Source organism: Acomys minous (assembly GCF_964271855.1).
Source record: "Acomys minous genome assembly, chromosome: 5".
Taxonomy (NCBI): domain Eukaryota; kingdom Metazoa; phylum Chordata; class Mammalia; order Rodentia; family Muridae; genus Acomys; species Acomys minous.
The window spans coordinates 114,039,515-114,064,426 of NC_140494.1; the positions used below are offsets into that span (position 1 = coordinate 114,039,515).

At 48.3% G+C, this 24,912-nt stretch overlaps 1 protein-coding gene across 3 annotated transcripts in view; it reads right to left on the reverse strand.

Annotated features, from left to right (window-relative positions):
- The window catches only part of ACSBG1 (acyl-CoA synthetase bubblegum family member 1), a 60,399-nt gene extending 38,438 nt beyond the window's left edge, over positions 1-21,961 (reverse strand). Inside the window, exons 1-4 of one of the 3 annotated variants that reach the window (XM_084782954.1) lie at positions 6,078-6,213; positions 5,208-5,385; positions 2,410-2,508; positions 1,494-1,594 (exon numbers count right to left, since the gene is read on the reverse strand). In XM_084782954.1, the coding sequence (XP_084639080.1) occupies positions 1,494-1,594; positions 2,410-2,508; positions 5,208-5,257 (250 nt within the window). In that variant the 5' untranslated portion in view covers positions 5,258-5,385; positions 6,078-6,213. Of the gene's footprint in view, positions 1-1,493; positions 1,595-2,409; positions 2,509-5,207; positions 5,386-6,077; positions 6,214-21,769 lie in introns of those variants that run through there. The other 2 variants (XM_084782956.1, XM_084782955.1) reach the window with 2 other exon arrangements.
- Positions 21,962-24,912: the final 2,951 nt, after the last annotated feature.

A 24,912-nucleotide genomic window follows, 5' to 3' on the forward strand; every position in this document is an offset into this window, starting at 1 on the left:
TTAGGCCTCCGGCTAGACTCTTGCCAAGGCAGCCAGAGGCAGCTTATTACATGCTAACTGCAAGCTCACTCCATGAAGGGACCGGAGAGCAAAGTGCCCAGGAGCCCTGGTCTAGGGCCTCTCTGCTATACACTCCTTTGGTTGCTGTTTTCAGATATTTTATTTTATTTTATATTCTGGGAACTTGCCATACATCCCTGGCTAGCATTAAACCTGGAGCGATTTTCCTGCCTTGGTCTTCTAAGGGTTGAGACTAAAGGTATGTGCTATTATGCCTAAAATAAATATCTCTTTATGCCTCAGTTTCCCTGAGGAAACTGGCTTTAGTTACTTCCTAGTTCCTGACTAACCTATGACAATACTTGCAACACAGCAGGAAAACCTGGGCCCTGTTGTCTTTTAGCCACTCTGGGGTCTCAGCAAAATGCGGTCAGCAGAAATACAAGGAAATAGGATTTGAGACAGGGGCCAGGGGCCTCTTATTCTTTCCTCGGCCCCTTGTTCTAACATTACTCTGTGGTTCAGAGACTTAGAAGTGGCTCCTTCTTCTTTGCCTTGTCTCATTTCACACACTGCCACCCATCCTCCCAAACCTGTAGACACTTTAGCCACAAGGAAAACAGGCATGCGCAAATGGAAGGCCACGAGACAAAACAGAGACACTGACAGCAACTTGCCTTCCATTCCAACCAGCTCCCTCTCAGAGGCGCACAGAGTAGGATGGCCACCAAAGGCTGTCTGTCTGTCAGTCTGTCTACTCTAGGAGGAATGTACAGCCAACAAAATCTCTGCTGGAAAAACCAGCAACACAGTGCTCAGCCCTAGAAAGGGACCTGGGCCAGGGCTAGTTAGGTCCAAGGACAGCACAGGTAGTGGGAGAAGTGGGAGCCTCTCAGCTGAGTAGCCTTATTGTTTCTTTTTTTGATTTTGAAACGCTGCTTTTGTTACAATATTGTTCCGCACTGGCTTTGATAAACGGGAACAAATGCTGCAACGGGGGAATTATCACCCGGATAAATTTTCAAGGTAAATGATAACTGCCTCTACCTTGAGGCACATTTATCTGAGGGGAAGGTCGCTAAGAGAGCATGTGACCATCCAGCTTCCAAAACAAACCGTGCTAGCTTGCACCCGTCTGCCTGCCCCATGCCCCAGTAACTAGCTCCAAACTCCCAAGATGTTGCTTAGCTGGCTTGGCCCCTTCGCTCCCTTCAGCAGCCTAAGTAAGCAGGGCATTGCCTGCTAGGGTCTTCCCATTGTCAGCCTCCTTCCCTACCTTACTGAGGAAGAAATCAGCCCCTTCAATCTGCCATCATGCCTGGTCCTGATAGCAGCCATGGCAGCCACGAGTGAAGAGCTAGATGCCGCCCCCTCCCCCCAGAACACGGACATAGTTAGATTTCTGAGTACTCTTCCCCAACACCCTGCTCGTGGCTCCCAGCAGCCCCTTCGACTACCCCACCCCCAGAAACACTCCATTCGCGCAAACTCACCTGCCGCATCCAGCGGGGCAGCCCTGGCCTTCTCTGGAGCTGAGAGCTCAAGACAATGACTTGGGGACTCTTTGGAGAGTGTCCGACCATCGATTAAGGAGCTGGTGGGGAGGATGGGTAACATTGGTTAGCATGTCCTGGGTTCTGTCTCACTTCCTCCAGCCCCTCCCTTGCCCTCTGTAGGAGAAGAAATCAAATCCTGCTGTGCTCTCATTTGCTTTGTGTCTCTGTGCACGGGTTCATGTCTCCCTCTGAGCCTCGGTGTCCCCATCCAGACAAGAAAGGGTTGGGCTCTGGCTTTGGGAGACTCTGAGCTTTCATTCTAAGAGAGGAAAGGCTTTAAGGGAGAAGCTCCCTCCCCATCATCCTTTGCACCTACAGGTTCAGGAGATGCTCAGAGTGGATGCTCCTAGGACTCTTAGAATCCTAAGAGGCTCCTTCCGCCACGGTGTGTCTGCCTGCAATGCCGACGGAGTGCCCCATGGAGAGGACATGGGCCAGGGAGGCCTGGGACTCTGCTTGTCCTAGCTCCCTCTAGTCTCCCAGGCAGGGTGGCTCTGAGTGTCAGATATCAGCTGGGTTTCTGTCATCATCTCAGCCTCACGGTCCCTCAGCCCCTCATCAGCACTCCTCCCCAGGGTTTGCCTGGCCACACATCACCTTCCTGAGTAGATGAGCAGAGCGATTTCGATACACACCCTCAGGACTACACGGGGCTGCAAGATTGTACAACACCAGGGACACAACATCGTCATAGCTATGTAAACAGAACCTACGGGAAGTGTGTAGCAGGTAACCTGTATAGCTGGTCATAGATGCCCTGAGGGTATGACCCTGGCTCCAGGGAGTCCCATCTATTTGTCAGGGTGGTGTTCGCCCGGTCCCTGCCCAGTTCCCAGGAAGCCAGGCCAATTACCTGCTTCGTACATTCGGCCTTATTCCTTGCTGGCACTGCAGGTTCAAACTAAGTTTTCGAACACACCCAGGCCCACCTGGCAGCAGTCTGCTTAAGAACCTGAGGTATGTTTTAAAGCAAAAGACATAGGAAGTTATGGAGGGAGAGGGATGGGACAAGGAAGAAGGAGAGAACTGAGTTGGTCCTTTTTATGGGCACACTGTGAGTAAGGCATGGACCACAGGGCTGGAGCATCCCCTCTGTTGCTATGACGACCTGGCACAGAAGGGAAGGACTGAATTGGCTCCTTCTTGTGCACATCTGCTCCAGGGAGGATAGAAAGGATGACGAAGCTGAGGTCTCTGAGCACTATGCATTTACTGACTTGTGTATCTGTTACACCACTGTCCTCTAGGGCTGCTGGGTGGGAGCTATCCCACAATGGGAACAAAGACTAATGCCACCAACCAAACCCATGAGCTCCCATAGTGAGCCATAGCCTCAAAAATAAATAAATAAATAAATAAATAAATAAATAAATAAATAAATAGGGCATGGACAACAGGGCCAAACCCTGTGCTCAGAACTGATCCATCTTTGAAGTCACAGAGTGAGTGGAGAGCCTCCACAAAATTACTTATAATCTCCCACCATCTTAACAGGCTCCTGCAAACAGGTCTGTTTTTAAGTCTCCATCATTAAACGTACAGGTGCACTTCCCAATTACATTTGGGCAAACTGGTTCTGGCTTTCATAAAGCTAGACAAAGGAAATTAAGAGACAGCCACCTGGAGAAGCCAGAGGGCTAAGCTCCTTGTCCTGATGGATGAGAGCCTTCTGGTAACAGAGTGAGGGGAAGGCCATCTTCCTAGAACAAGCTTTTCCTTGGGTCTGGCACCGAGGACAGGAGAACCCTCCAACTTAACAAGCCTACTCTCCCTCCCTTTATGTGGACCCTGTTCTTCCTCCAGGGGACACCTCACTTACCCTTGCAGCTGGCCCACAAAGGGTCATATTCAACCCTCATGTCCTGGGCTTAAAGAATTTGGGGTACCTGGGTTAAGAAAAAAGTCAAAAAGGAATTTTCCAGACAAATTAGCTGATCTCCCCTGGAGAGGGCCTTGGAAGCTGAGGCCCTTCAAGGGACGATCACCTAAGTTAAAAACCTGAGTTAACGTCCCTCCTGCTCACTCAGGGTTCTAGCTAGTGGCAGAAGTGGGTTCCGCTGCATGATAGCAAGATCCTTCCCCGTGGATGAACCACAAGCCTCACAAGCTTCTCTTCTTTGTCGTTGCTGGAGGAAGCTCAGGTTTTGTGTGTTTTTAACTCTGTCCTACATCGTTTTGCCACTGTTGACACTGATTTCTAGCAAGGTATCTTTTTGTTGTTGTTGTTGTTGGTTTTTGTTTTTGTTTTTTTTTTAAGAGCAGAATAGGAAACAAATGGGTTCAAACTATAAGTTAGACCAGAAGGGAGATCCCCAAATGGAATAGCCCATGGCTTCCTCAAAACCCTACTCTTAGACTCTTCAGAAGCAGTTTGGAGTCCTGGGGCAGTAGAACACTTGCCTAGCATGTGTGGGGCTCCATGGTCAATCCTCAGTGTTAAGGGGAAAAAAAAAATGAGTTCTCTCCTTTAGGCCCTCTGCTTGTTCCAGAAGGGCAGGTGACCAGTGACTGAGCCTAGCAGGTAAGATGACACTACAGATTGTAACGAGGTAATGAGCCTGTCATTTGTGCCTGTCACTCTGGATGAGTAGACTTGTCCCGGAACCAGTGCTCTGGGAGCTGGCAGGTTTCCAGGAAGGAGGAAGTCACCTCGAGTAATAAAATGACAATGGCGGTGGGAGAAGCGCCTGAGCTGACTTGCCTGTGTTTTGAATTCCAAGGAGGAAGAATTCCAAGATGGCGGGAGGCTGGCTGCTTTCACCCAGCATTCTCCTCACAAAAGCAAACCCAGGGTTCTATGCCACCTCCCCAGGTGTGCAAGGAACAAGAAAACCAAGGTGTGTCTGAGGAGCTTGATAAGATGCATACAGAGCAGAGGCGTGTGGCAGGACCTGCTCACCACCTCCCTCTTACCATCCCATCAATTCCACCTCATCCAGTCGTCCAGGCTTGCCACAGGAGAACTAGTGGGGACCATCTGGGCACAGAGCTCCCTGGCTTCCTTAACTCTTCAGGAAGCCTTCCTAGATTCCCCCAATACCCTCTAGCTTGGTCTTTGAAGGTCACACACAGAGAGTTCCTGGAAAGTAAGGGCCATTCCCAATTTACCTCTGCTCTCGGCTATGAGTAATCACTGTGGGAGCCCCGTAAACGATCATCAAACCGTCACTGAGGGTGACATATAAGTTAAGGGGAGCCCTTGCCTCCTGTGTGAACCTCACAACGATCCATTTCCGACACATTCTTGTCACCCCATTCTTCCCAGTTATCCCCCCGCAGTAATGCCACAGGTGCTCGATAAATGTCTTCCTGAAACAACCTAGCATTGAGTCTGTCCATCTGCTAGGGCACGACTGGCTTCGCAAGCTGCATGCTATGCTCAGATCACCCTGTGAATCCGAGCCATTTCCTAACACACGTCCTCTGCTGGAGGACAATTTAGGAAAAGTGCTCAGTGTGGTCATCCGTCATCTTTATTCCTGGTGAACTGTCACGGATCTCTTGAGAAGAAGACTGGACAGTGAGATGGGGAGGGTGAGTGAGTGCGGTGAAGAGCCTTAAACCCAGGCCTGGGACTCGGGTACTGTGCTAAATACTGCCCCATAAGAGACGGTGGGGAGGCAGGAAGATGGTGGGACCCTGGTTCCTTACACGGTCTTCAAGATGGAGCTGGCAGACCTGAGAAGAAGCACCTCTGGCATGGTCCCTGTGGGGTGGCTGCACCCCTCGAGCTCACCCGGGAGAGAGGGAGAACCTCAGAGGGTGTGTCACAGCGTCCCCCGGGGAAAGCCACCGCAGCCCCAGAGAGGACCAACTCGACCAGACCGCCCTGCAACAGAGACACAGCATGAGTCACTGCCCAGGCCTAGCAGGGCGAGGGGCCGTCGTTGCCCTCTTTTGAGGCATGACTCACCACTCCTGGGGCTGGGCACCTGACTGCAATTTACTGCCTCCTAAACCCACACGTTCCTTCAATCTGGGAACAACACAGACTCACAGGAGGTGGCTGCCTTGAGGCACCTGGCTGGCTCAAGATTCCCTACTGCCAATTGCTCACCTGCAAAAGCAATTCACTTAGATGTCCGGGACTCTTGCTCTGCAAAGACTTCTGACCACTAGTCACTAGCCTCTCTGCTACGTGAACTGTTCATCTCTCTCTCTCCTCAAAGACAAAAGACAATCAACATCCGGCAAGCCTGAGAATGCTCTTAATGGAGGTGTTACCTCAGTGCCACCCTGAGTCCTAAAAGCCCCAACGAGAAGAAGATGGTTTCTTCAGACACATGCTGAGGCTCCCCCAAAGAAGGCTGGGTCCACACTTCGCAATCCTGTTTACCTTGTACACTAGACCTTACATCCCAGCTTCCTTTTGGTCTATATGGACTGCCTTGTCTCAAAGATAAGGCCTCTGAAAACTCTCTCCAGTCCTCACTCCCATCCCACAGACCCTGCCCCACCCCTCACAGAAGTCTCACGGCAGAGGGCCTGCCTAGCAGGCTCTGCCCCAAACACCCCTCTCACCTTCTTCTTTCTTGTGGCAGCAGACTCAGGGCTGCATACCCCTTGCTCCTGCAGCTAAGGCATGGTGAATCTGAGAACTGGCTGCCGCAGTGGCCCAGGTTCCGGGTGATGAGCCACGAGGGCTGGGCATGAATGGGGACCCGCCCCAGCCCGCCTTGGGGCTCCTGACAAGGTGTGGCCCCAGACACCTCTGACCCACATGGCACAGGACCCAGCTGCCCACCTATGTGCTTCTTACATAAGTGGGGCGGAAAGCAGGACAGGAACCTGTCAGCACAGTGCTAGAGACAGCTTGTTGGCTGCGATCCCTGACAGAGCCTTGGAGAAACTGCTTCTGTTACTGGGCCATACACTTGGTGGGGAGAGAGCCCATCCTGGGACCTCTGGAGTTATGCCAGAAGATTGACTTGTTTGTTCAATTTGATTTTTTTGGGAGGGGGTGTGGATTTATGGTTCCTAAGTACATATACCTTGTCAAATGGGCTGGACTGGTTTCCTGTATCCCCTGCTCAATTTTGTAACGTCAGTGTTATTAATAGCCCCATTTTCCAGATGAGTGACTGGAGGCCCATGTTACGCAGCCAGCAAGAGGCGGAGCCAGCATGTTTAAGCTGGCTCTCCACAGCTAGCTCTGATGCCAGGGTGCCAGGACACAGGTTTATCTGGCGCTTGCACCACCAACTGAACCGTTCTACCCACCCTACCTCAGAGAAGCCCTCACCCATGGACTTTGCCATCAGCTTCCCACTGCACCAGACACTGGTAGGTTTGCAGCTGCTGTGGCTCCTTTAAAACAAGAGCCTTGCTGCCAGGAGAGGCCTTCCCACCCCCTTCTGGTTTCTCTTTAAATCTGTATCCCCTTTTTCCCCCTTTGAGAAGTTCAATCATAACTTCATCTTTAAGTATCCCCTGGGAGCTCAAATCTGAACCCAAAGCACTTCCGGCTGAGATGAGAGCCTAGAGGCTCCCCAGCCAGCACAAGGGGGAGAGTTCAAACCTGAATTTTACCCACGAACGCAGGACACAGGGACATCAATGGGGCCAGGAGATGGTTGGAAGGCCCTCTGCTGCCTTGGGTGGCAGATAAGTACCAGCGCCCTGTTTTCAAGATAATTAATTCTGCCTTCATCCAGTTTTAACTCCTTAAACGGCTCCTTTCTCAAGCAGCCCCTGCCCACTGCGTCACCTCGGCACCTAGAACATTTTCACCACTCTTTGCTCTGAAATGTGGTAATGAGCCATTTTGAGACTTTTCTAGAAGCCCACTTGGAATCCCACCCATAGGCTTCTGCACTCAGAAATGTTCTTTCTATTTCAGGCACCTGTGGAAGGGACCTGAGGAGTCCAGGCCCTGTGGACAACCCAGACATATGAAAGGCCTTCAGACTTTCCTCCCACCTGGAGAGCTAATGATGGGGTTCCCCTTTTCCTCCCTCTGCTCCAACCCCTCCCCCCAGTGCTGGCCCGGTAGTGGCATAATGGTTAGGATCAGTTCTGGGTCTCACGGTGGGGGACAGATGGCAAAGTCTAACCTGAAGGCAAAGGTAGCCTCACACCTGAATTTTCAGTCCCCTTGGATGGCTGGACATAGTTTCCAGATTGATGAAGTTCAGGGAGCTTGGGAAACCCTTTGAAAAACCCATCAGTGGGCCTCCTCCGGCTGAGTCCCACTTCTCCAAGCACCAAGAATCACTCTGAGAGGGGTCCCCTGTTGTCACACCTCTTTCTGGAGCTGGGTGGCTAGTCCAAGGCATTTAGCAATTAGGGACTAGAAACTGCTAGGAAACCAAATTTTAACTCAGCCCTTATTCCCAGAGATGGGGATAACCTCTCTCAGCCCCAGTGACCGACAGCTTCCCGGGGAAGGGGGTGGTGGGGGTCCTCCCTCCTACCCTGGGTATTGACTTAATACCTTCTGTGAGCCAGATGGCATGTGGGCCATTGGGGCAGAGGCAAGCAAACTGCATGTGGCTTTAGCGATACGGGTTTGATGGGTAATAAGCATGATGTGTTCAAGGCTCCTGGGAGAAGGGGTGGTCATCAGAGACAGCCCTGGAGAGGGCAAAGAGGGGACGCTGAGTGGGGCTGGCAGTAGGACAACTTCATGTGAAACACTAGGGATAGGACAGGGCAAGCCAGTATAGGTATCACCAGGTGGTGAACCATCCAGTCTTGGTTCTCAGCTCATGGGCAGGGCCTTGGGGCCAACGTAAACGATCTGTCAGGTATGTGTAGTCTCTGGGAAAGGATTAGGGTAAGACATCCATGATTTAACATATGCCCAGAGCCACCAGAAGGGTTCATATTGGAACAGGGTCCTGGGGCCCTTAACCGAATGAGTCCTAGCAGGAGTGTGTTGTTTACCGAGAGGCCTCGCCCTGCCGCATTCATCCTTCCTAAACCTTGGTTCCCATCTTGATGGGTGGGGCAGCCATCTAGTCAGTTCACTTTTCACCCAGCTGGCAATAGCTAGACTGAGTGTTCAACCTGCTTAAGCCAAATCCCATTGTCTGGGTAAAGAGATAAGTACTTCAACTATCAAGGTCTACTACAAATGGAATTGGCTAGCACGTTGGTCAAACCCAAGACAGACTTCTCTGGACACTAACCTTTGGATTTTGGCCCAGGCTTTGCCTTGACCATGTGACCTCAGACAACTCCTGGCTTTCCCCCTGGGACTCCATATTCTGAGATGTCACTGATAAAGGGCCTCCCAGTTTCTTTCTTCACCATGATTGACAACCAAAGGCCTGGGATAGAGTTCTCCTGTACTAAGATAGAAGGCTACAGTCTGCCCGATGCCAGGATCCCAAGCCTGAGAGGGCAGGGGGAAGCACCAGGGAATACGAATGGCTTGTGCTCATAACTTTACTGTGACAAGCGCTTACTGGCTGTTGTGCAATGCTCTCTGCGTTTTACATCTGTGGACACATCTGCCCTCACAACAGCCCAGAGAAATTTTGCTGCTGTCTGCACTTTATAGATGAAGAAGCACACTCAGACACAGACTCGGGAAGGTGGGCTCCAGAACTCAGGTCCTTAGCCAGCCCGACATCCTGGACATCTCAAGCCCCTCAGGTGATTGGAACTGGACAGAGCAGGGACAAGAAGCCAGCAGAGAAGGGGGATCTCATGATCTTCTGCATCGGTTCCTGACTTCGTATCCGATATCCAGTGTTGTAACTAACGGTATGGATAATAAGAAAGGTCGGAGCTCAAGTTCCAAAATCCTAATGAAGCCATCTTTTTCTTTTAACTCCAAAGTGTTCTTTCTTTCCTTCTCTCTCTCTCTCTCTCTCCCCCCACCCCCGTGTGTGTGTGTGTGTGTGTGTGTGTGTGTGTGTGTGTGTGTATACATGGGCATATTTGCACACATGTGGAAGTCAGAGAACAACTTCTCTTTTTCTACGATGTGGGCTCAAGGGATCAAACTTAGGTTTTCAGGTTTGGCTGCGCATGCCTTACCCCCTGAGCTATATCTCTTACATGGCACCAACGATAATACAACTGGTGGGCTTGATGACCAGAGAGGGGCTTGGTGACCCTAGGGGAGGCAGTGTGAAGCTCAATAATTTTAGCTCAGAGAGGACTTGAAAATCACCCGTTTTCCACCGACTGCCATTTTTTATTTGACTCGCCGGATGTGTGCTCCTTTACTCCGCAGGGCCTCCGCTGCTCCATCTACAGAATAGGTACATGGGTAGGCTGGCAAGCCCCGCTCTCATGAAAGATGATTTGCTGCTTCTCTCCCAGGGAGATGGGGGAAGGGACGCACACTGCCTGTTCCTCTAGCTCTAGGTGAACATCACTGCGGAGAGAAGCCTTCCGTCAGTGCACCCAGCTGTGTGCTGATGTTGGCTCTCAGCATCGTCAGTCCCTGCCTTGAGGAACACACCAGCCAAAGAAGAGAAAAAAGTGACATGTGAGCATAATCTGTACTTCTCGGACCTTGGCAGGCAAGGGGTTTGGCTGTGGGGTGGCTGGAGTGCCACCGAGCAGCACAGAGGACTCCAAACTCTAGCATTTCCGAGGTAGATGATGTTCCAGTTACTTCCCCGGACTGGTTCATTTAGCGGTCATAACTGACTGCGACCCACATTTTATGAGGAAATGGAAGTGCAAGGAGATGAAGTAGATTGCTGAGGGGCCACACAGCTAGTGACCGGGGTAGCTGAAACCCAGGCTAGCAGACTCCAGAGTTTTATGGTGGGTTTTTGTTTTTGTTTTTGTTTTACATTTTGTTTTCTGGTTGTGGGGAATAGAATAAAGTTGAATAATTTATTCGTGCTTGCTGACTAACCTCTGCGCCTGAGCCCAGCTCTATGAAGGCCCCAACTCTACTCCATATGTCTTAGCAGCATGTGATTTCCTAGAAACAACTGACCCAGAAAAGCAGATGTGGTGGCTAAAGTTCCGGTTTAATATGTTTGTGCTTGTAAAGCCTTCAAACTAGCATAGTCTTATTCCTTCCAACAGACAATTCATGATATCAACCATCCAGTCAAGGGTTACTAGGCGGCTGAAATTAGGTACAAGCAAAGGGGAACAGCAATAACAGAAACAAACCCTGATATTGACACAGATATGGAAGAGAAGATACCAGAACTTTATAGCGGTCATTAAGACAAATGAGAAAATTAAAGGGGGAAAAGTATGCACCTCCCCCATTGCCCCCTCCTGTGTGTGTGTGTGTGTGTGTGTGTGTGTGTGTGTGTGTGTGTGTGTGTATGTGTCTATACAAGTATGTGCTGCCTACCTCTCTGTCTGTCTGTCTGGATATTTGTGTGCTTGAATGTGTGTGGGTGCACGTGGAGGTCAGAGATCAGCACTGGGTGTGTTCTCCCATCACACCTGGTCTTTGAGTCAGGTCTGTCACATGAACCCAGAGCACACCAAGTAGGTGAGTCTAGCCAGCCAGCTTGTCCCAGGATTCCCTCTTTCTACCTCCTGAATGCTAATAAGACAAGAGGTCGCCACATGCCACATCCACCCACCATATCCACCCAGATTTACATGGGCACCTGGAGATCTCAGGTCCTCTCACTTGCATGGCAAGTTCCTCACTGACTGGGCCTTCTCTCTAGCCCCCAGGGAGGAAATCACCACAAAACAGCAAAGTGTAAGGTGGGTACAGCCTCTGAAGAGAAAGGTTTACCAAATGGCCTCAGTTTCAAATTGACAAAAAGTGTTAGTGAACTTGAAGAAAAATAATAGAAAGTATTCAATCCAGGGAACAGAGAGAAAAGAAAGTCTAAATTCAATAGGAGAAAACATTACTGAGAGAAGTTGGGTAACTAACTAAGTAGATGCCTTAGGAGTGAGAAAACATTGTTGCAGCCTTCATGATCCATCCTGTGGACCTGCAGGCCAGCACTCGGGCTTTGGCAGGATGGAGAGGTCAGCCTGGGCTACATAGTGAGACCCTGGCTCCAAAATAAATAAAATGAGACAGAGAGCGGGTGGGGGTGGGGGGGATGGGCGGGATGGATTAATTGATACAATATTGGCCAAATTGGCCAAAAGTCAATAATCTCTATAAAAAATCCTGGGTAGTATCCTTGCAAAAATTAAAAAAATAAAAAACACCCAGGGGCTCAGCAATGAAGAGAACTGGCTACTTTCCCAAAAGACCAGAGTTCAATTCCCAGGATCCGTATAGCAGCTCACAACCATAACTCCAGCTCCAGGAGATCCAATGACCTCAGGGAGCACCAGGCACATATCAAGATATCCATACACATTAATAATAATAATAATAATAATAATAATAATAATAATAATAATAATAATAATAATGTTTTAAAAAAGAAAATTCAAGATCCAGAATAGAACAAAGTTGGAGAATTTACATTTTCTGGTTCCAAAGCATTTTGAATACTTGCTGTAATCAAAACAATGAGACACCAGCACAGGGTAGACACATGGACAAGTGTGGTGGCCCAAAACTCAGAAATTAGTTCAAGTTTCTTGTGAGTCTACAGTGAACAGATTTTCACCAAGATGAGAACAGAACTGAGCAGAGAAATAAGTGTTTTTCCAACATGCTGAGATGGCTGAGAAAGAACGAAGACAAAGCTCCTCCCTGCCAGTCACAAAAAAAACTAACTTAAGATAGAACAAACTAATACAAATTATTTAATCTAAGTATTCAGTGTGAATCCAATTATCTAAGGCAAAAGCTAAAGCTGTAAAAGCATTGAAAGAAGTGACTCTTATAACTGTGAATTAGGCAAAGATTCCCTATACTTGCCACTAAAAATACAAGCAACAGAAGCAAACCGGATAATTGGATGTAATCAAAATTAGAACTATTTGAACGTCAAGGGACACTATCAAGAACCTGAAAACCTAACCCAGAAAACTGAAAGGAAATATTGTCCAAATCAGATATGTGGTAAAGAGGCTTGTGTCTGGAATATGTAAAGAACCCTCATACCAGCTGGTGTTGTCACACACCTTTGATCCCAGCACTCAAGGCAGAGGCAAGTGGATATCTGAGTTCGAGGCCAGCCTGGTCTATAGAGTGAGTTCCAGGTCAGCCAAGGCCACAGAGAGAAACCCCGTCTTGAAAACAAACAAACACTCTTGCCACTCAATAATAAACATAATAAACAACAAACGCAGTAGATTTGAAAAGACATCTCTCCGAAAAAGACATAAATACAGACAAGTTCTGGTTTTTTTTTTTTTTTTTTTTTGGACAAGTTCTTTAAAGGTTGTTCAACGTCTTCAGCTATCAGGACACCAAACTCAGAGCCACGTGAGGTCACAGCACACACCTGCCAGATTGCAGTAAACAAAGAGAGCAAGTGTGTTGGCAAAGGTGTGGAAACGCTGGAACCTTCTCAGTCCTCCCACTTCTCAAATGGCTATGTGTTGAGCTGGGTGTGGGATGCACGCCTTTAACTTAACCTCAAACCTTGGGAGGCTGAGGCAGGCAGAGCTCTGAGTCAACATAGAACATTCTAGACTAGCCAAGAGTACATAAGTGACACCCTGTCCCAAGAAGGAAAACAAACATTTTAAAGGTTAGGCATTGAGTTTCATCTGACCTAGCAACTCCCTCATGGGTATATACCCAGGACAAGTGAAAATAGGTGTTGACACCCAAACTTGGATATGAATATTTAGAATAGCCTGGTAATTATAACACCCAGATGTCCACCAGCGGATGAAGGGATAAACAAGTTGACATAAAGAAATATTATTTAAGTTGGGCATGCCTTTAATCCCGGCACTTGGGAGGCAGAGGCAGGCAGATCGCTGTGAGTTCGAGGACAGCCTGGTCTACAAAGTGAGTCCAGGACAGTCAAAGCTACACAGAGAAATCCTGTCTGAAAAATAAATAAATAAATAAATATTATTTAGACATAAAAGACATTTTTAAAAAAACAAACCTATTGCGCCTTTATTCTTGGCACATGGGAGGCTGTGGCAAGTGAACTGCTTTGAGTTCAAGGTCAGCCTGATTGACACAATGAGACCCTGTCTCAACAACCTTCCCACACACAAAGGGAAGGAGATAATAAAATCCTACATCATGACTGACTCATGAAAACATTAACAATGAATGAAAGGTCAACTGCAATAGGTCATATATCAGCTTGGTTCTTTGTTTTTGTTTTATGTTTTTTAAGACAGGGTTTTTCTGTGTAGCCTTGGCTGCCCTGGATTCCATTTGAGGATGAAGCTGGCCTCGAACTCACAGAGATCTGCCTACCTCTGCCTCCCTGAGTGCTGGGATTAAAGGCTTGTGCCACTACGTCTGGCTAATCCGCTCATTTTTATATAATATCTCTAAAGAAACAAAATGATGGCTTCCTCAGATTAAAGGCATCAGAGGGCTGATGTGTGCAGGTGAAACAATGTTCTAAAATCTGTTGCGGTGATGGCTACACATCACTGTGAGTACACCACCAAGTAAACTTTACACTTTAAATGAGTGAATTTTATGTATGTGACTGTATTTCAATGAAGCCTAATCTTTTTAGAAATAAAAAGAGATTCGTAGTGGCCTATTAAACACTTTAACATTCATTTATAAATCATACATATTTAATGCTCCTAGATGCATTTTTCCCCCTGTAATTCCTCAGAAGAAGAAAGGGAGAATGGAGCCAAGAGAGAGAGAGAGAGAGAGAGAGAGAGAGAGAGAGAGAGAGAGGGAGAGAGAGAGTTGAAGAAACCATGTCTATATTTTTTTAAGTTTGGTTAAAATAAATAAATAAATAAATAAATAAATAAATAACCTACAAATTACACAAGAAAATCTAGAACTTTCATGTCGCTGAACTTCACCTGGACTTTCACAAAAAAGGAAAGAAAATCATACCTAAAGCCATCATGGTCAAACTCCTTGGAACAAAACAAACAAACCAACAAACAAAACAAGGGGCAAAGATATTATTCTAAAAGGAGTGGAGGACAGGGAGAAAGCACGCATTACATAAAGGAGACAAAGGCAGAAGTGACTGGTCACATGTCATAGGAAACCATAGAGACCAGAGACATCTGTAAGGCTAAACAACGACATCTTCCTACAAATGAAAGATGGGAGGATTTGTCACAAAACCTGCTGTGATAGATTGAAATCACGTCTGCGAATTCTTTCTTGAAATAGGGTCTTCCTAGGTATCCCAGCCTGGCTTGAGCTTACAATCCTCCTGCCTCAGCCTCCTGAGTGCTAGAATTACAAGCATGTGCCACCGTGCCTGGCCATCCTGTAAATTTTTTTAACACTGCTTCCATCAGTGTGTGACATCTAATTAATACTGCTTTACACCCCTTAATAAATGCTAGCCTGACGCCTCGCTTTTAACAAGCACTGAAGGGAAGTGCCTAGCTTCCAAGGCTGGGTCAGAAAAAGCAACCGTTTCCACCCCACTCTCTCAAAATAGGTGACTTTGGATCCCTGGCCTATTATGTCATGGATCTACCTACTTGGAAGGCATGACAGTGACATCATGCAGGGAAGGCACATAGAAGGTCACTTCTCAGCAGAGTGTTCCCAGCACGGAATCCTGTTGTGAGGACACTTGAGTAACTCATAGAGAGGACCACTGGCTGGAGGTCTCCAGTCAAGGGCAGTATAGTAATTGAAATGTCTCTCAAACGATCCACATGTTAATCACCTGGCAACTTGTGCATATGACGTCATTGGAGGGATGGGTTTTATGGATGTGATTAAGGACCTCAGGACTGGAAGGTTATCTTGTATTATGTAGAGGACCCTAAGTACAATCACACATGCTCTGAAGAAGGTAGCAGGCAGCAGTTCAGGACGGTGGCGATGGTGTGACATACACCAAATAAATTGGGAAACTCAAAGGACCCTTGGCGGAATAAAAAATGAACACCCTGTGGCACACACAAAGAAGCAGAAATGCTCCTGACCACTCAGAGCAAAGAATGCGCTACTGAAACACTTAACGGCATGGATGACATCTCAGGCATAAGGTATGACAAGAGCCAGGTGGGGAAGGGAACATTCAGTGTGTGTTGGCTTGCCCACATGGTGTTCAAGAACGTGTGGAGCAGTGCGTGGACAGGAGGACTTTTCTGGAACGATGAACATTTTCTGTTTTCCAGTTGGGTTTTGATCACACGATGTGCACATTCAAGTCATCACTCTATGCGTCAGTGTATTGCCCCGTATGAAACATCTGCCTCCATTAGTAAGGCCCCGCCCACCCACTCAACTCTTTAGACGGTATTTTGGAAGTAGAAGTTCGGGGAGTGAGGCCCAAATGGCCTTCCTGTGATCATGACCTTTGTATTTCCTCAGCATACCCTTGGCGCTGTTCTTAAGTGTTTTCCATACATGCCACTGTCAGGGGCCACAGCCAGGGATCAAGGAGACTATTTTTTCCTTTAATTAGTTAGTTTAATTGTTAATTTCTAAAAAAAAAAATTATTTATTTATTATGTATATAGTGTTCTGCCTGCATGTAGGCCTACATGCCAGAGGAAGGAAGCAGATCTCATGATAGATGGTTGTGAGCCATCATGTGGTTGCTGGGAATTGAACTCAGGACCTCTGGAAGAGCAGACTGTCCTCTTAACCTTTGAGCCATCTCTCCAGCCCCTAATTGTTAATTTTTTAAAAAGATTTATTTATTATTATATATACAGTGCTCTGCAGGCCGGAAGAGGGCATCAGATCACATTATAGATGGTTGTGAGCCACCATGTGGTTGCTGGGAATTGAACTCAGGACCTCTGGAAGAGCAGGCAGTGCTCTTAACCTCTGAGCCATCTCTGCAGCCCCCTAATTGTTAATTTTTAAATTAATTTATTACTTAGAAATTTCATACATACTACACACACATGCACACATGCAGGCATGAACACACACATATACATACATAAACATACATATATGTACACATATATATATATATATAGATATATTCTGGTCACATTCACCACCTACCATGTCTTATCACCATCCCTTGCCCCAAGCCTCTCTTCTTAACAAGTGCCCTCCCACTATCATTTAAAAATTTTTATTATTTACAGTGGGTATGGGGAACTGGGCCTGGGACTTTTGTAAAAACAGTTGTGTGCTTTTAACCACTGAGCCATTTCTCTAGCCCCCTACCATCGTGTGTGTGTGTGTGTGTGTGTGTGTGTGTGTGTGTGTGTGTGTGTGTGTGTATGTGTGCTTGTGGTCACTGGGTTAAGCAGGGCTGTACATATGAGCACCCACTGCAGCTGGAGGAGGGGCCAGGCCCCACGAGCCCCTCTGTCATCCATCACTGAGTGTGGATGGGTCTAGTCCTATGCAAACTGACCCCAGCTGCTTTGAGTTCATAGTGTGACAGACACTTAGTGCCCAAAGACAGCGTTCCACAGCTCCCTTCTCATTGCTTGGTCCTTCCCTTCTGCACCACACGGGTGTATCAAAGGACTCAGTGTGAAACGGAACTTTTCTCCGACCACCACTGTCCTCACACAGATGATGGCATTAAGTAGCCCTCTTTCCTGGAGGTATTCAAGTTAGACAGGGCTCTGTGTGGCTGTTGTAACAGAACGGGTAAGACCATGACCTGAAAGAACCCAGGGTCTGGGGAGGCGTCTCTTGTTCAGAAGGGCTTGCCTAGGGACACAGTAATTAACGTTGGTCCCAGCATCCGACTTTGAGCCAGTTTGGCCTCTGCTGCACCTTGGCTAACAACCCAGCAAGCCTGCAAAGGACCCAGAACTGGCCTGGGTTAGTCTGAAGACATCCCGATTGGCTTTCATATTTCTGGGACCAGACCTAGTTTGCCTCAGGAACTCTGACTTCCCAGATAGGTACTGTCCTTTGGGAACTCTTGACACCAACACCTTGACTTCCTGTGGCTATTATAGTCCCAGCTCTGCCTTGTTCCCACTGGTCTTGAACACCAAGGTCTTTCCCACTCTTCTAAAGAGATCTTTCCCCTAATGGAATTCTGCTTAGCTTTCAGGTCTCAGATTTAAAATCTTCTTTAATCCCCAAAAGTAAGTTGGATCTCTCTTACATTACCTCTGTTTCTTTCTTTTTTTAAAAATTAACATTAAAAGCCATTTTTATTGTAGTAAAATAAATACGGCATAACAGTTAACATTTTTACTATTTAAGGTGTATAATTCTCTGGCCCTGGGTGCAAAAGTTTTCTGAAACAGAGTTTCTCTGTGTAGCCTTGGCTGTCCTGGACTAGCTTTGTGGATCAGGCTGGCCTCGAACTCACAGTGATCTGCCTGCCTTTGCCTCCCGAGTGCAGGGATTAAAGGTGTGCTCCACCATGCCCAGCCTGTAAAAGTAATTTCATTCTCCTGGCTCAGTTGTTATCTGGGAGGCTATTTCTGCTGGCCTAGCCTCCATACAATCTAATGTAGGCCTAGAATGTTTTCAGCCTCCAAGACTTACTGCTTACTAAGCTCACCCTTGTTCTTTCTGAGCTCTAGGATCGCTGGTTCAACACAGCTCTTCTGGCTCAAACTCTTCTCCCAGCTGACTTATTCAATGTGGCTTCTCTCTTGGCCCAGAATTGCTCTGCTTGGTCTCAAACTAACTCAGCAGTCTGCTCTAATCTTCTGGCTTCTTCTCATTTTCTGGCCTGTTCTGTCTTCACCTGAGTTTTCTCTCTGAAACCCACCTCTTTATTGCTGCCCTGGTGAAAACTGCTTCCTCTCTCTCTTTAGACTGCCTCTTAAGTAGCTTCCCTTTCCTCTTTCTTCTGGTAAGAGTTGGGCGTATCCTATTCTGTCAAATCTTCTCTGATTCGTTAGCTTTTCTGCCACTCAGTTAGACATCACTTTCAAACATAGGTGCTTCCTTCAACTAACTTTACCTCCATTGTTTGGGATTAAACACCACACCTAGACCTAAGCTTTTCTTTACCTGATACTTGCTCTATACCAGGTTGTCCTTGAACTCGGATCTGTTTGCCTCTGTCTCCTGGGTTAAAGGCGTGTTTGTATTCCAGCTGGACCACACAGACCTAGAGGATCCGTGGATGTGATCTCTTGTCAGAGCAGCCATGTTCTGAATTAGCATTCCTCTATACCTGAGTATTTTTTTTTTCCTTTCTTTTCTTTACTACATTAAAAAAAATTATCTGTGTGTTTGGGGATGTGCACGTAGTGGTCAGAGGACAGCTTGCAGTAGTTGGCTCTCTCCTTCTACCATTTGGGTTCTGGGGATTGAACTTAAATCCTTAGGCTTGGTGGCAAGCAGCTTTTCCAGCTGAGCTGTCTCACTAGTATCCCACTTCCTCTCCCCCGCACCCAACTCCAGCACTGGGAATAGAACCCACATCCTCACAAAAGCCAAACTAGTCCCTGACACACAACACAACACACACACACACACACACACACACACACACACACACACACACACAGCATTTTCTTCTTCACATTTTAAAATTACTTTTTGGTACGTATCATTAAGCATACAGTTTAACTAACTAATTACATAATTATTTATTCACGTCTGTCTTCTTGGCCAGAATGTAAACTCCTTCAGGCAAAGACTTGCTTTGTAGTCTGCGATATTCTCTAGCGTTTAGTGCAATTCCTAAATATTGAACAATAAATAACTTTGAATAAGTGATTGTATTATCAAACCGGGAAATAATAGCGATATCAAAGCACAAAGAAGAGAAGATCATGCGAAGTGGGCAGTGGGAAGAGCTTCAGAACTGGGAGGTCCTGCGCGTCCCCAGAGATGGATGGAGTGATCTCTCCCTGACCTCCTTGGCACCCTGTGTCCATGAGGTCAGCCTTCCTTGCCTAGCTTGTTGCAGAACTGTCTTCCATCATGAGCTCTCACGGTGGGGCGGGTGTGGGGGGCGGGGAGAGGTCTCTACACCTCTCCACATTGACTATGGGAGGTTTCGAGCAACCTGCCTCACTTCTCCCAACCACCTCATGTCCAGTGTCCTTGTGGCTACCACCATATTGGTTCCTTAATCCCCACAAACTGCCACCTGCTATGAGCGCCTCTTGAGCCTTGAAAGGATGAAGGGATGGAGCTATCTGCTTCCTCCACCTGTCTGGCTGGCTGCCCTAGGCCTGTCCATCACAAGTAGCTCACATCAGACTCTCTAGACCCATGAGCTATCTTGGCCCCAGTCTTCTGGCCTGATGGCCACTCCTATACCCTACTACTTACTGCCCCTGCTACTACCCTGGGACCCATAGCCTTAGACCAACAGTCTCCTCAGGTTCCTCAGGGCATGCTCAAAAAAGGCGTTGATAGGTGGCATGGTCTACAGCCTCCATCTCAAGAGACACACCAGTTCTAGGCATCCCTCAGCTGCCCGATGCCTGTTCCTCCACTGCCAGCCAACTCCCCTGCAGCTGAGTGAGGAAAGAGGAAGCAAGGCTCTGTCTCAGTTAATAGGAGGTCTCTGACATCGCCCCTGTCCCCAGAGGAGCTTCCCCTGGCTACAGATGTGGCAGCTCTGGTGCTTTTAAGAGATTGATGGTCCTTTCCTTACAACTACACTGCAAGGCTCCCAAGGTACATTCACCTACCCTGCTGGACAGATGGGGAAACTGAGGCTCAGGGAGGGTAGGTATATCTTGCCTTGAGTCACAGGGTAATCCAGGAGCAGAGCCTAAGTCATGAGCTTTACAGTCTCCAAGATGCCCTGCCAAGATGCCCTGGGGTTTGCTCTGGGGCTACTGTTCCTGTGGTGTGTGACCCGGGAGCCCTGGAGCCACCTCTGTACATGACCAAGGTGGAGGGAGGCCAGGTCTTTCATCTTTAAGTGCACAGAGAGACACGCTGATACTCAGAACGGTTCAACAACACGCCCAAAGTTGCTCAGAAAGTGGTGACACTGACGCTCCAACCCTGGCTTCCTGTCCTTGTCTATCCTGCAGGGCCACGAGCCTGTGCTCCCTCCCACGGCAGAGTCTTTCCCTGCCCAAGCTGAAGCTGGCCTCCAGGTCTGACCACTGCTATGTAATCAGTGAAGCAGACCCAGGGTCTATGAGCTCAGGTGTTCAGCTTCCTCCCCAGTGGCCGAGTCCCTGTCAACACAGGCCTCACCTACGGACTTCTGCAAACCCTGGGGCTACTGACCTACCTAGTAGAATAGGGAACTTTAAAACCCAGCAGAGGTTGCTCTTCATTGTCACAGGATGAACTTCTCAGCCATCTGTGAGCACCACCTGGGATGGCATGCTAGCCTCTGCTCTCTGAGCTCAGGAGCCATGACACCCAGAGTAGACCCTGAGCCTCCAGGGCCCAGGACTTTCTGTGCCAACAGCCCATGTTCATGGCTACAGCTGCACTGGGGTTCCTACAGGGGGAAGGGGTGCCCTTCCTGGGTGAAGAGTGGCCCAATCTGACCTGTCTGGAGGACCTGATGGGGCCCGTTAACATGTTGCCCCGTCTGCCCCGTCTGTCCCATCTCCCTTTCTGCACAGTGGCCGTGTTCTTGTAGCTCAAAGCCTTGCAGGTTCTGCACATTTTCAGACCTGAGTACTTAGCTCTGAACTGCCCTGTTTACAAGCCAGCCACTTAGCACACTGCTGTCGCTGAGCCCCGTCTTCTACTGTTCTGTGTTCGGCCTGTTTCTTACTCTCTCGTGGAGCACAGATGCGGTTCCTCCATATCACATGCTTTGAACCACTTCAGTCACTGCTCATGTACTGACGGAGAGGGCAGGGGCTTGCCAAGGTCATAGCATGCTGGAGCTGGGACCATGGGTACTCACTCCCCTGAATTTATCAGCATTGACCCCCATGTTATGAGCCACTCCACTTCCAACCCTGAGGAGACAGAAGAATGTGTTTGTTGACTGAAAACTTTGTTTGTTTGTTTGTTTTGATTTTTTGAGATAGGGTTTCTCTGTGTAGCCTTGGCTGTCCAGGACTCGCTTTGCGGACCAGGTTGGCCTCGAACTCACAGGGATCCGCCTGCCTCTGCTTCCCTGGGTGCTGAGATTACAGGTGTACACCACCATGCCCAGCTTGAAAACTTCTTTCTTAGTACCAATGCGCCTAATTCCTCAGTCGGATTGCTAACGGCCACCAGAGGAACAGACACACTGAAAAGCACTCTGAAAGACACAAGGCCCTGCCCCATTCCTTTTCTTCCACAGATGTCAGGTGAAGAAACCAAGGCTCAGAAAGACTAACGAGCGGCTTTCCTCAGCTGGTACAGCTGAGTGACCTTACCCAAGCTCCGTGCACCTGAGCACTGGACTCACCTGGTTTGCGTGTTGTCGTGGGAGACCCCCATGCTGGCACCTTGCTGCTGATCGTCTCTGCTGTCAGGCATGTTGGAGTCCCTGGACAGATAGCAGTATCCTGCTGCAGAACTGCGTGGCATCTGCTGTGGGCATTCACCGAGGACGGTACGGTCTCTCACAGTGAGAGGTTGCCCTTGAGTGGGCAGTGGGGGCGGGCATGGGGGTAGAGGTGGGCGGTACTTGGAGTGACCCAGAGGGCCCCACTTCCTCTCTATTTTCAGAAGCTCAGAATGTTCCTAGGCAGTGAAGTTGGTCGGGACTAAAACTTTCCTTTTCTTCCTGGTTTTGCAGCGGCTCTGGGATGAGGAGAATTTCAATGAAGCCAGCCTTCATTTTTATGCAAATTGGCCCCCAGTTCTCCCAGAAGGTCTGGCCAATGGGCTTAGGACTTCTAGGCCCCTAGAAAAACCTCTTCACTGTCTTTAAGGGGACACTTTGGAGCAAAGGGGGTTCCCAGCATAAATCCCGACCCTGAGCCTGAGATGGCTGCTGGTCCTGGTGCTCCGGCTGCAGCCTAGCTTGAACAAATGAATGCAACCCCGGAAGGTTTGTCCCCAGCCCCTGCCTCCGGTTCCGGTACTGGACACTGCAGGAGAGCCCACAGCTCCTGCTTTCAAAGAGCCCAGTGTTGGGGGGGCGGGGGGGACCAGGAAGCAGAATTGCCAATAGGGAGGACTGCTATATAGCTCATAGAGGCATCGTCAGGAAAGCAGGCATGAGAGGGAACCATTGGCCCCAGTGGGGCCACTTGGGGACAGCTAGAGACAGCAAGCATTTGCTTCTTTAGTTTAAGGAGGGAAGGCTAGTTGGCAGGCAGGAACAGAGGCAGGAAATGCTCAAGGCCGACTCTTTTCTCTGAATACCAGGAAGCTGCTCTAAGGCGAACTATATATGCATTCCTGCAGCTGGCATAAAACAAACAAACAAACAAACAAACCCTGTAATCCAGATAGCTTACAGGGACACAAATGCATTGTCTCACAGCATTTCTCTCTGAAATTCAGGTGTGAAAGGACCACACTCCCTCCAAGGCTTGTGTCCTAGTTTCTGCAGGCCACTGCCCCTGCTTGTGTTCCTTGGCTTTGAGATGCAGTGTCCGTGTCCCCTCTGCTTTCCCATGGCTGTCTTCCCCTCTGCCAATATCTCTGTTTTCTTATAAGGGCACCAAGCATCAGACTAAAATCCATCGCAATCCTGTATGGGTTTATTTTAGCCAATTATGCTTGCAGAGACCCCATTTCCAAATGAAGCCACTCTCTGAGGCTCTGGGCCAGACATTAATTTGGGGGAGACAAAATTTAACTCAGTGCAAATGTTCACAGGAGACTTTGGGAGGGCTTCCGGCTGTTATTGGGGGGAATCAGGGCTCCCTCTGTGGGTCTGTGGTCTTGCTAACAAGAGAACTTAGAAACAGACATAGAATGAAGCCTAAGAATACTTTTATTATAATTTGAAAAGAAAAACACCTGGCAGGTAAGGTTAAAAAAAAAAAATCCACCAGGCATGGTGGTGCACACCTTTAATCCCAGCACTCAGGAAGCAGAGGTAGGCAAATCTCTGTGAGTTTGAGGCCAGCCTGGTCTACAAAGTGAGTCCAGGACAGAGCTACACAGAGAAATACAATCTCGATCCCCCACCCCAATCACCCCAAAATCATGACTTCTGCTAGAGGAGGGAGATGGAAAGTAAAGTTTAAATTAGGTATGAGAGTCAGAGAAACCGTGACAAAGAAAACATATTTAGAGCTGGGCGTGGTGGCACACACCTTTAATCCCAGCACTCGGGAGGCAGGGGCAGGTGGATTGATTTAAAATCAAGGCCAGCCTGGTCTACAAAGTGAGTCCAGGACAGCCAAGACTACACAGAGAGACCCTGTCTCAAAAACAAACAAACAAACAAAAGAAACAAAAAAAGAAAGAAAGAAAAAGAAAGCATATTTAGGCTGGTATCTCAACCACAGACAAGGAGAAGGCAAATGAAAAATGGGTTTAATACCAGGCTGTGGATCTGAGTTCATAGGGTTCTGTGGGGACCCTTACAAGCTCTACGCCAGCAGGGAGATGGACCAGGAGAGGCAAGAAGAAAACCTACGTTACTGGGCTGGCTCAAACCTCTTAAGTCTGACCCCAGGTAGTTTATTTTTGGTATATTTAAACACAGTACAGCTTTGTGTGTGTGTGTGGGGGGGGGAGTTTCCCCATGACAATTATCACAACAAAGCTTACGGCTACATCTAAGCTCCTTTGTAAAGCACATGTCTTTTGCCAGGTCCCTGTCCCTCTTCCACTATGAAGGGAGGTTTGTAATAAACACGATAGCAAACTCTTTTGCAAAATACATGGGGCCTCTTTCATAAGAATGCATTATTCGGGTGAGGCTTGGCTCTACCGAGAATAAAGGTTACCAGGTTATGAGCACATCCATGTGCGGGCATGCACATCCCTTCCCCTAAGGAGAAAAGCCTGCCTGTTTAACAATCCTGGATTCTCCATTGCTATCTGTAAATGCATGGACTTTGTGGCCTTCACAGGGTACCAGATTCCAGGCTCTCGTGTCCTAAGACAAAAAAATTACAGCAGAGACACGTGACTAGAAACGGATGTAGAGATCAATTATTTAAAAAGGGAAAACTGTCCCAAGAATAAGACGGGGCTCGTGCGCTGAGAGGAGACTCCCCAAAGACACGGGGCCAGAAGGAATAGCCTTTAAAAGAGACTCACATAGCACCTGTCTTTTTCATGTTTGCTTATTATAGGCTTGGGGGGGGGGCGCGGGGGCACATGTTCTGTTTGTTAAATAAAGCCCAGGAGGGGGAGGGCTCCAGTATTTCCCTGCCAACCAGGTCTTTTTTTTTTCATACGTTAACTTGATATAGCTTTTTTGTGATCTCCACACTGCCGTCACGCTAAGCGATGTCCCCCAAGAAGAGCGATGAATCTGCTGGTCACAGGTGGTGCTATTCTGAGGAAGGCAGTTGACTAAGAAACACTGGACTGTCCCCAGGCAATTCAGGGCGAGGGCCATGTCCCCTCCCTCCCCCCCCCCCCAAAGCTGCCTCCACAGTATAGCCGAGGGACTGGGCGGGAGGCCCAAGTCTTCCT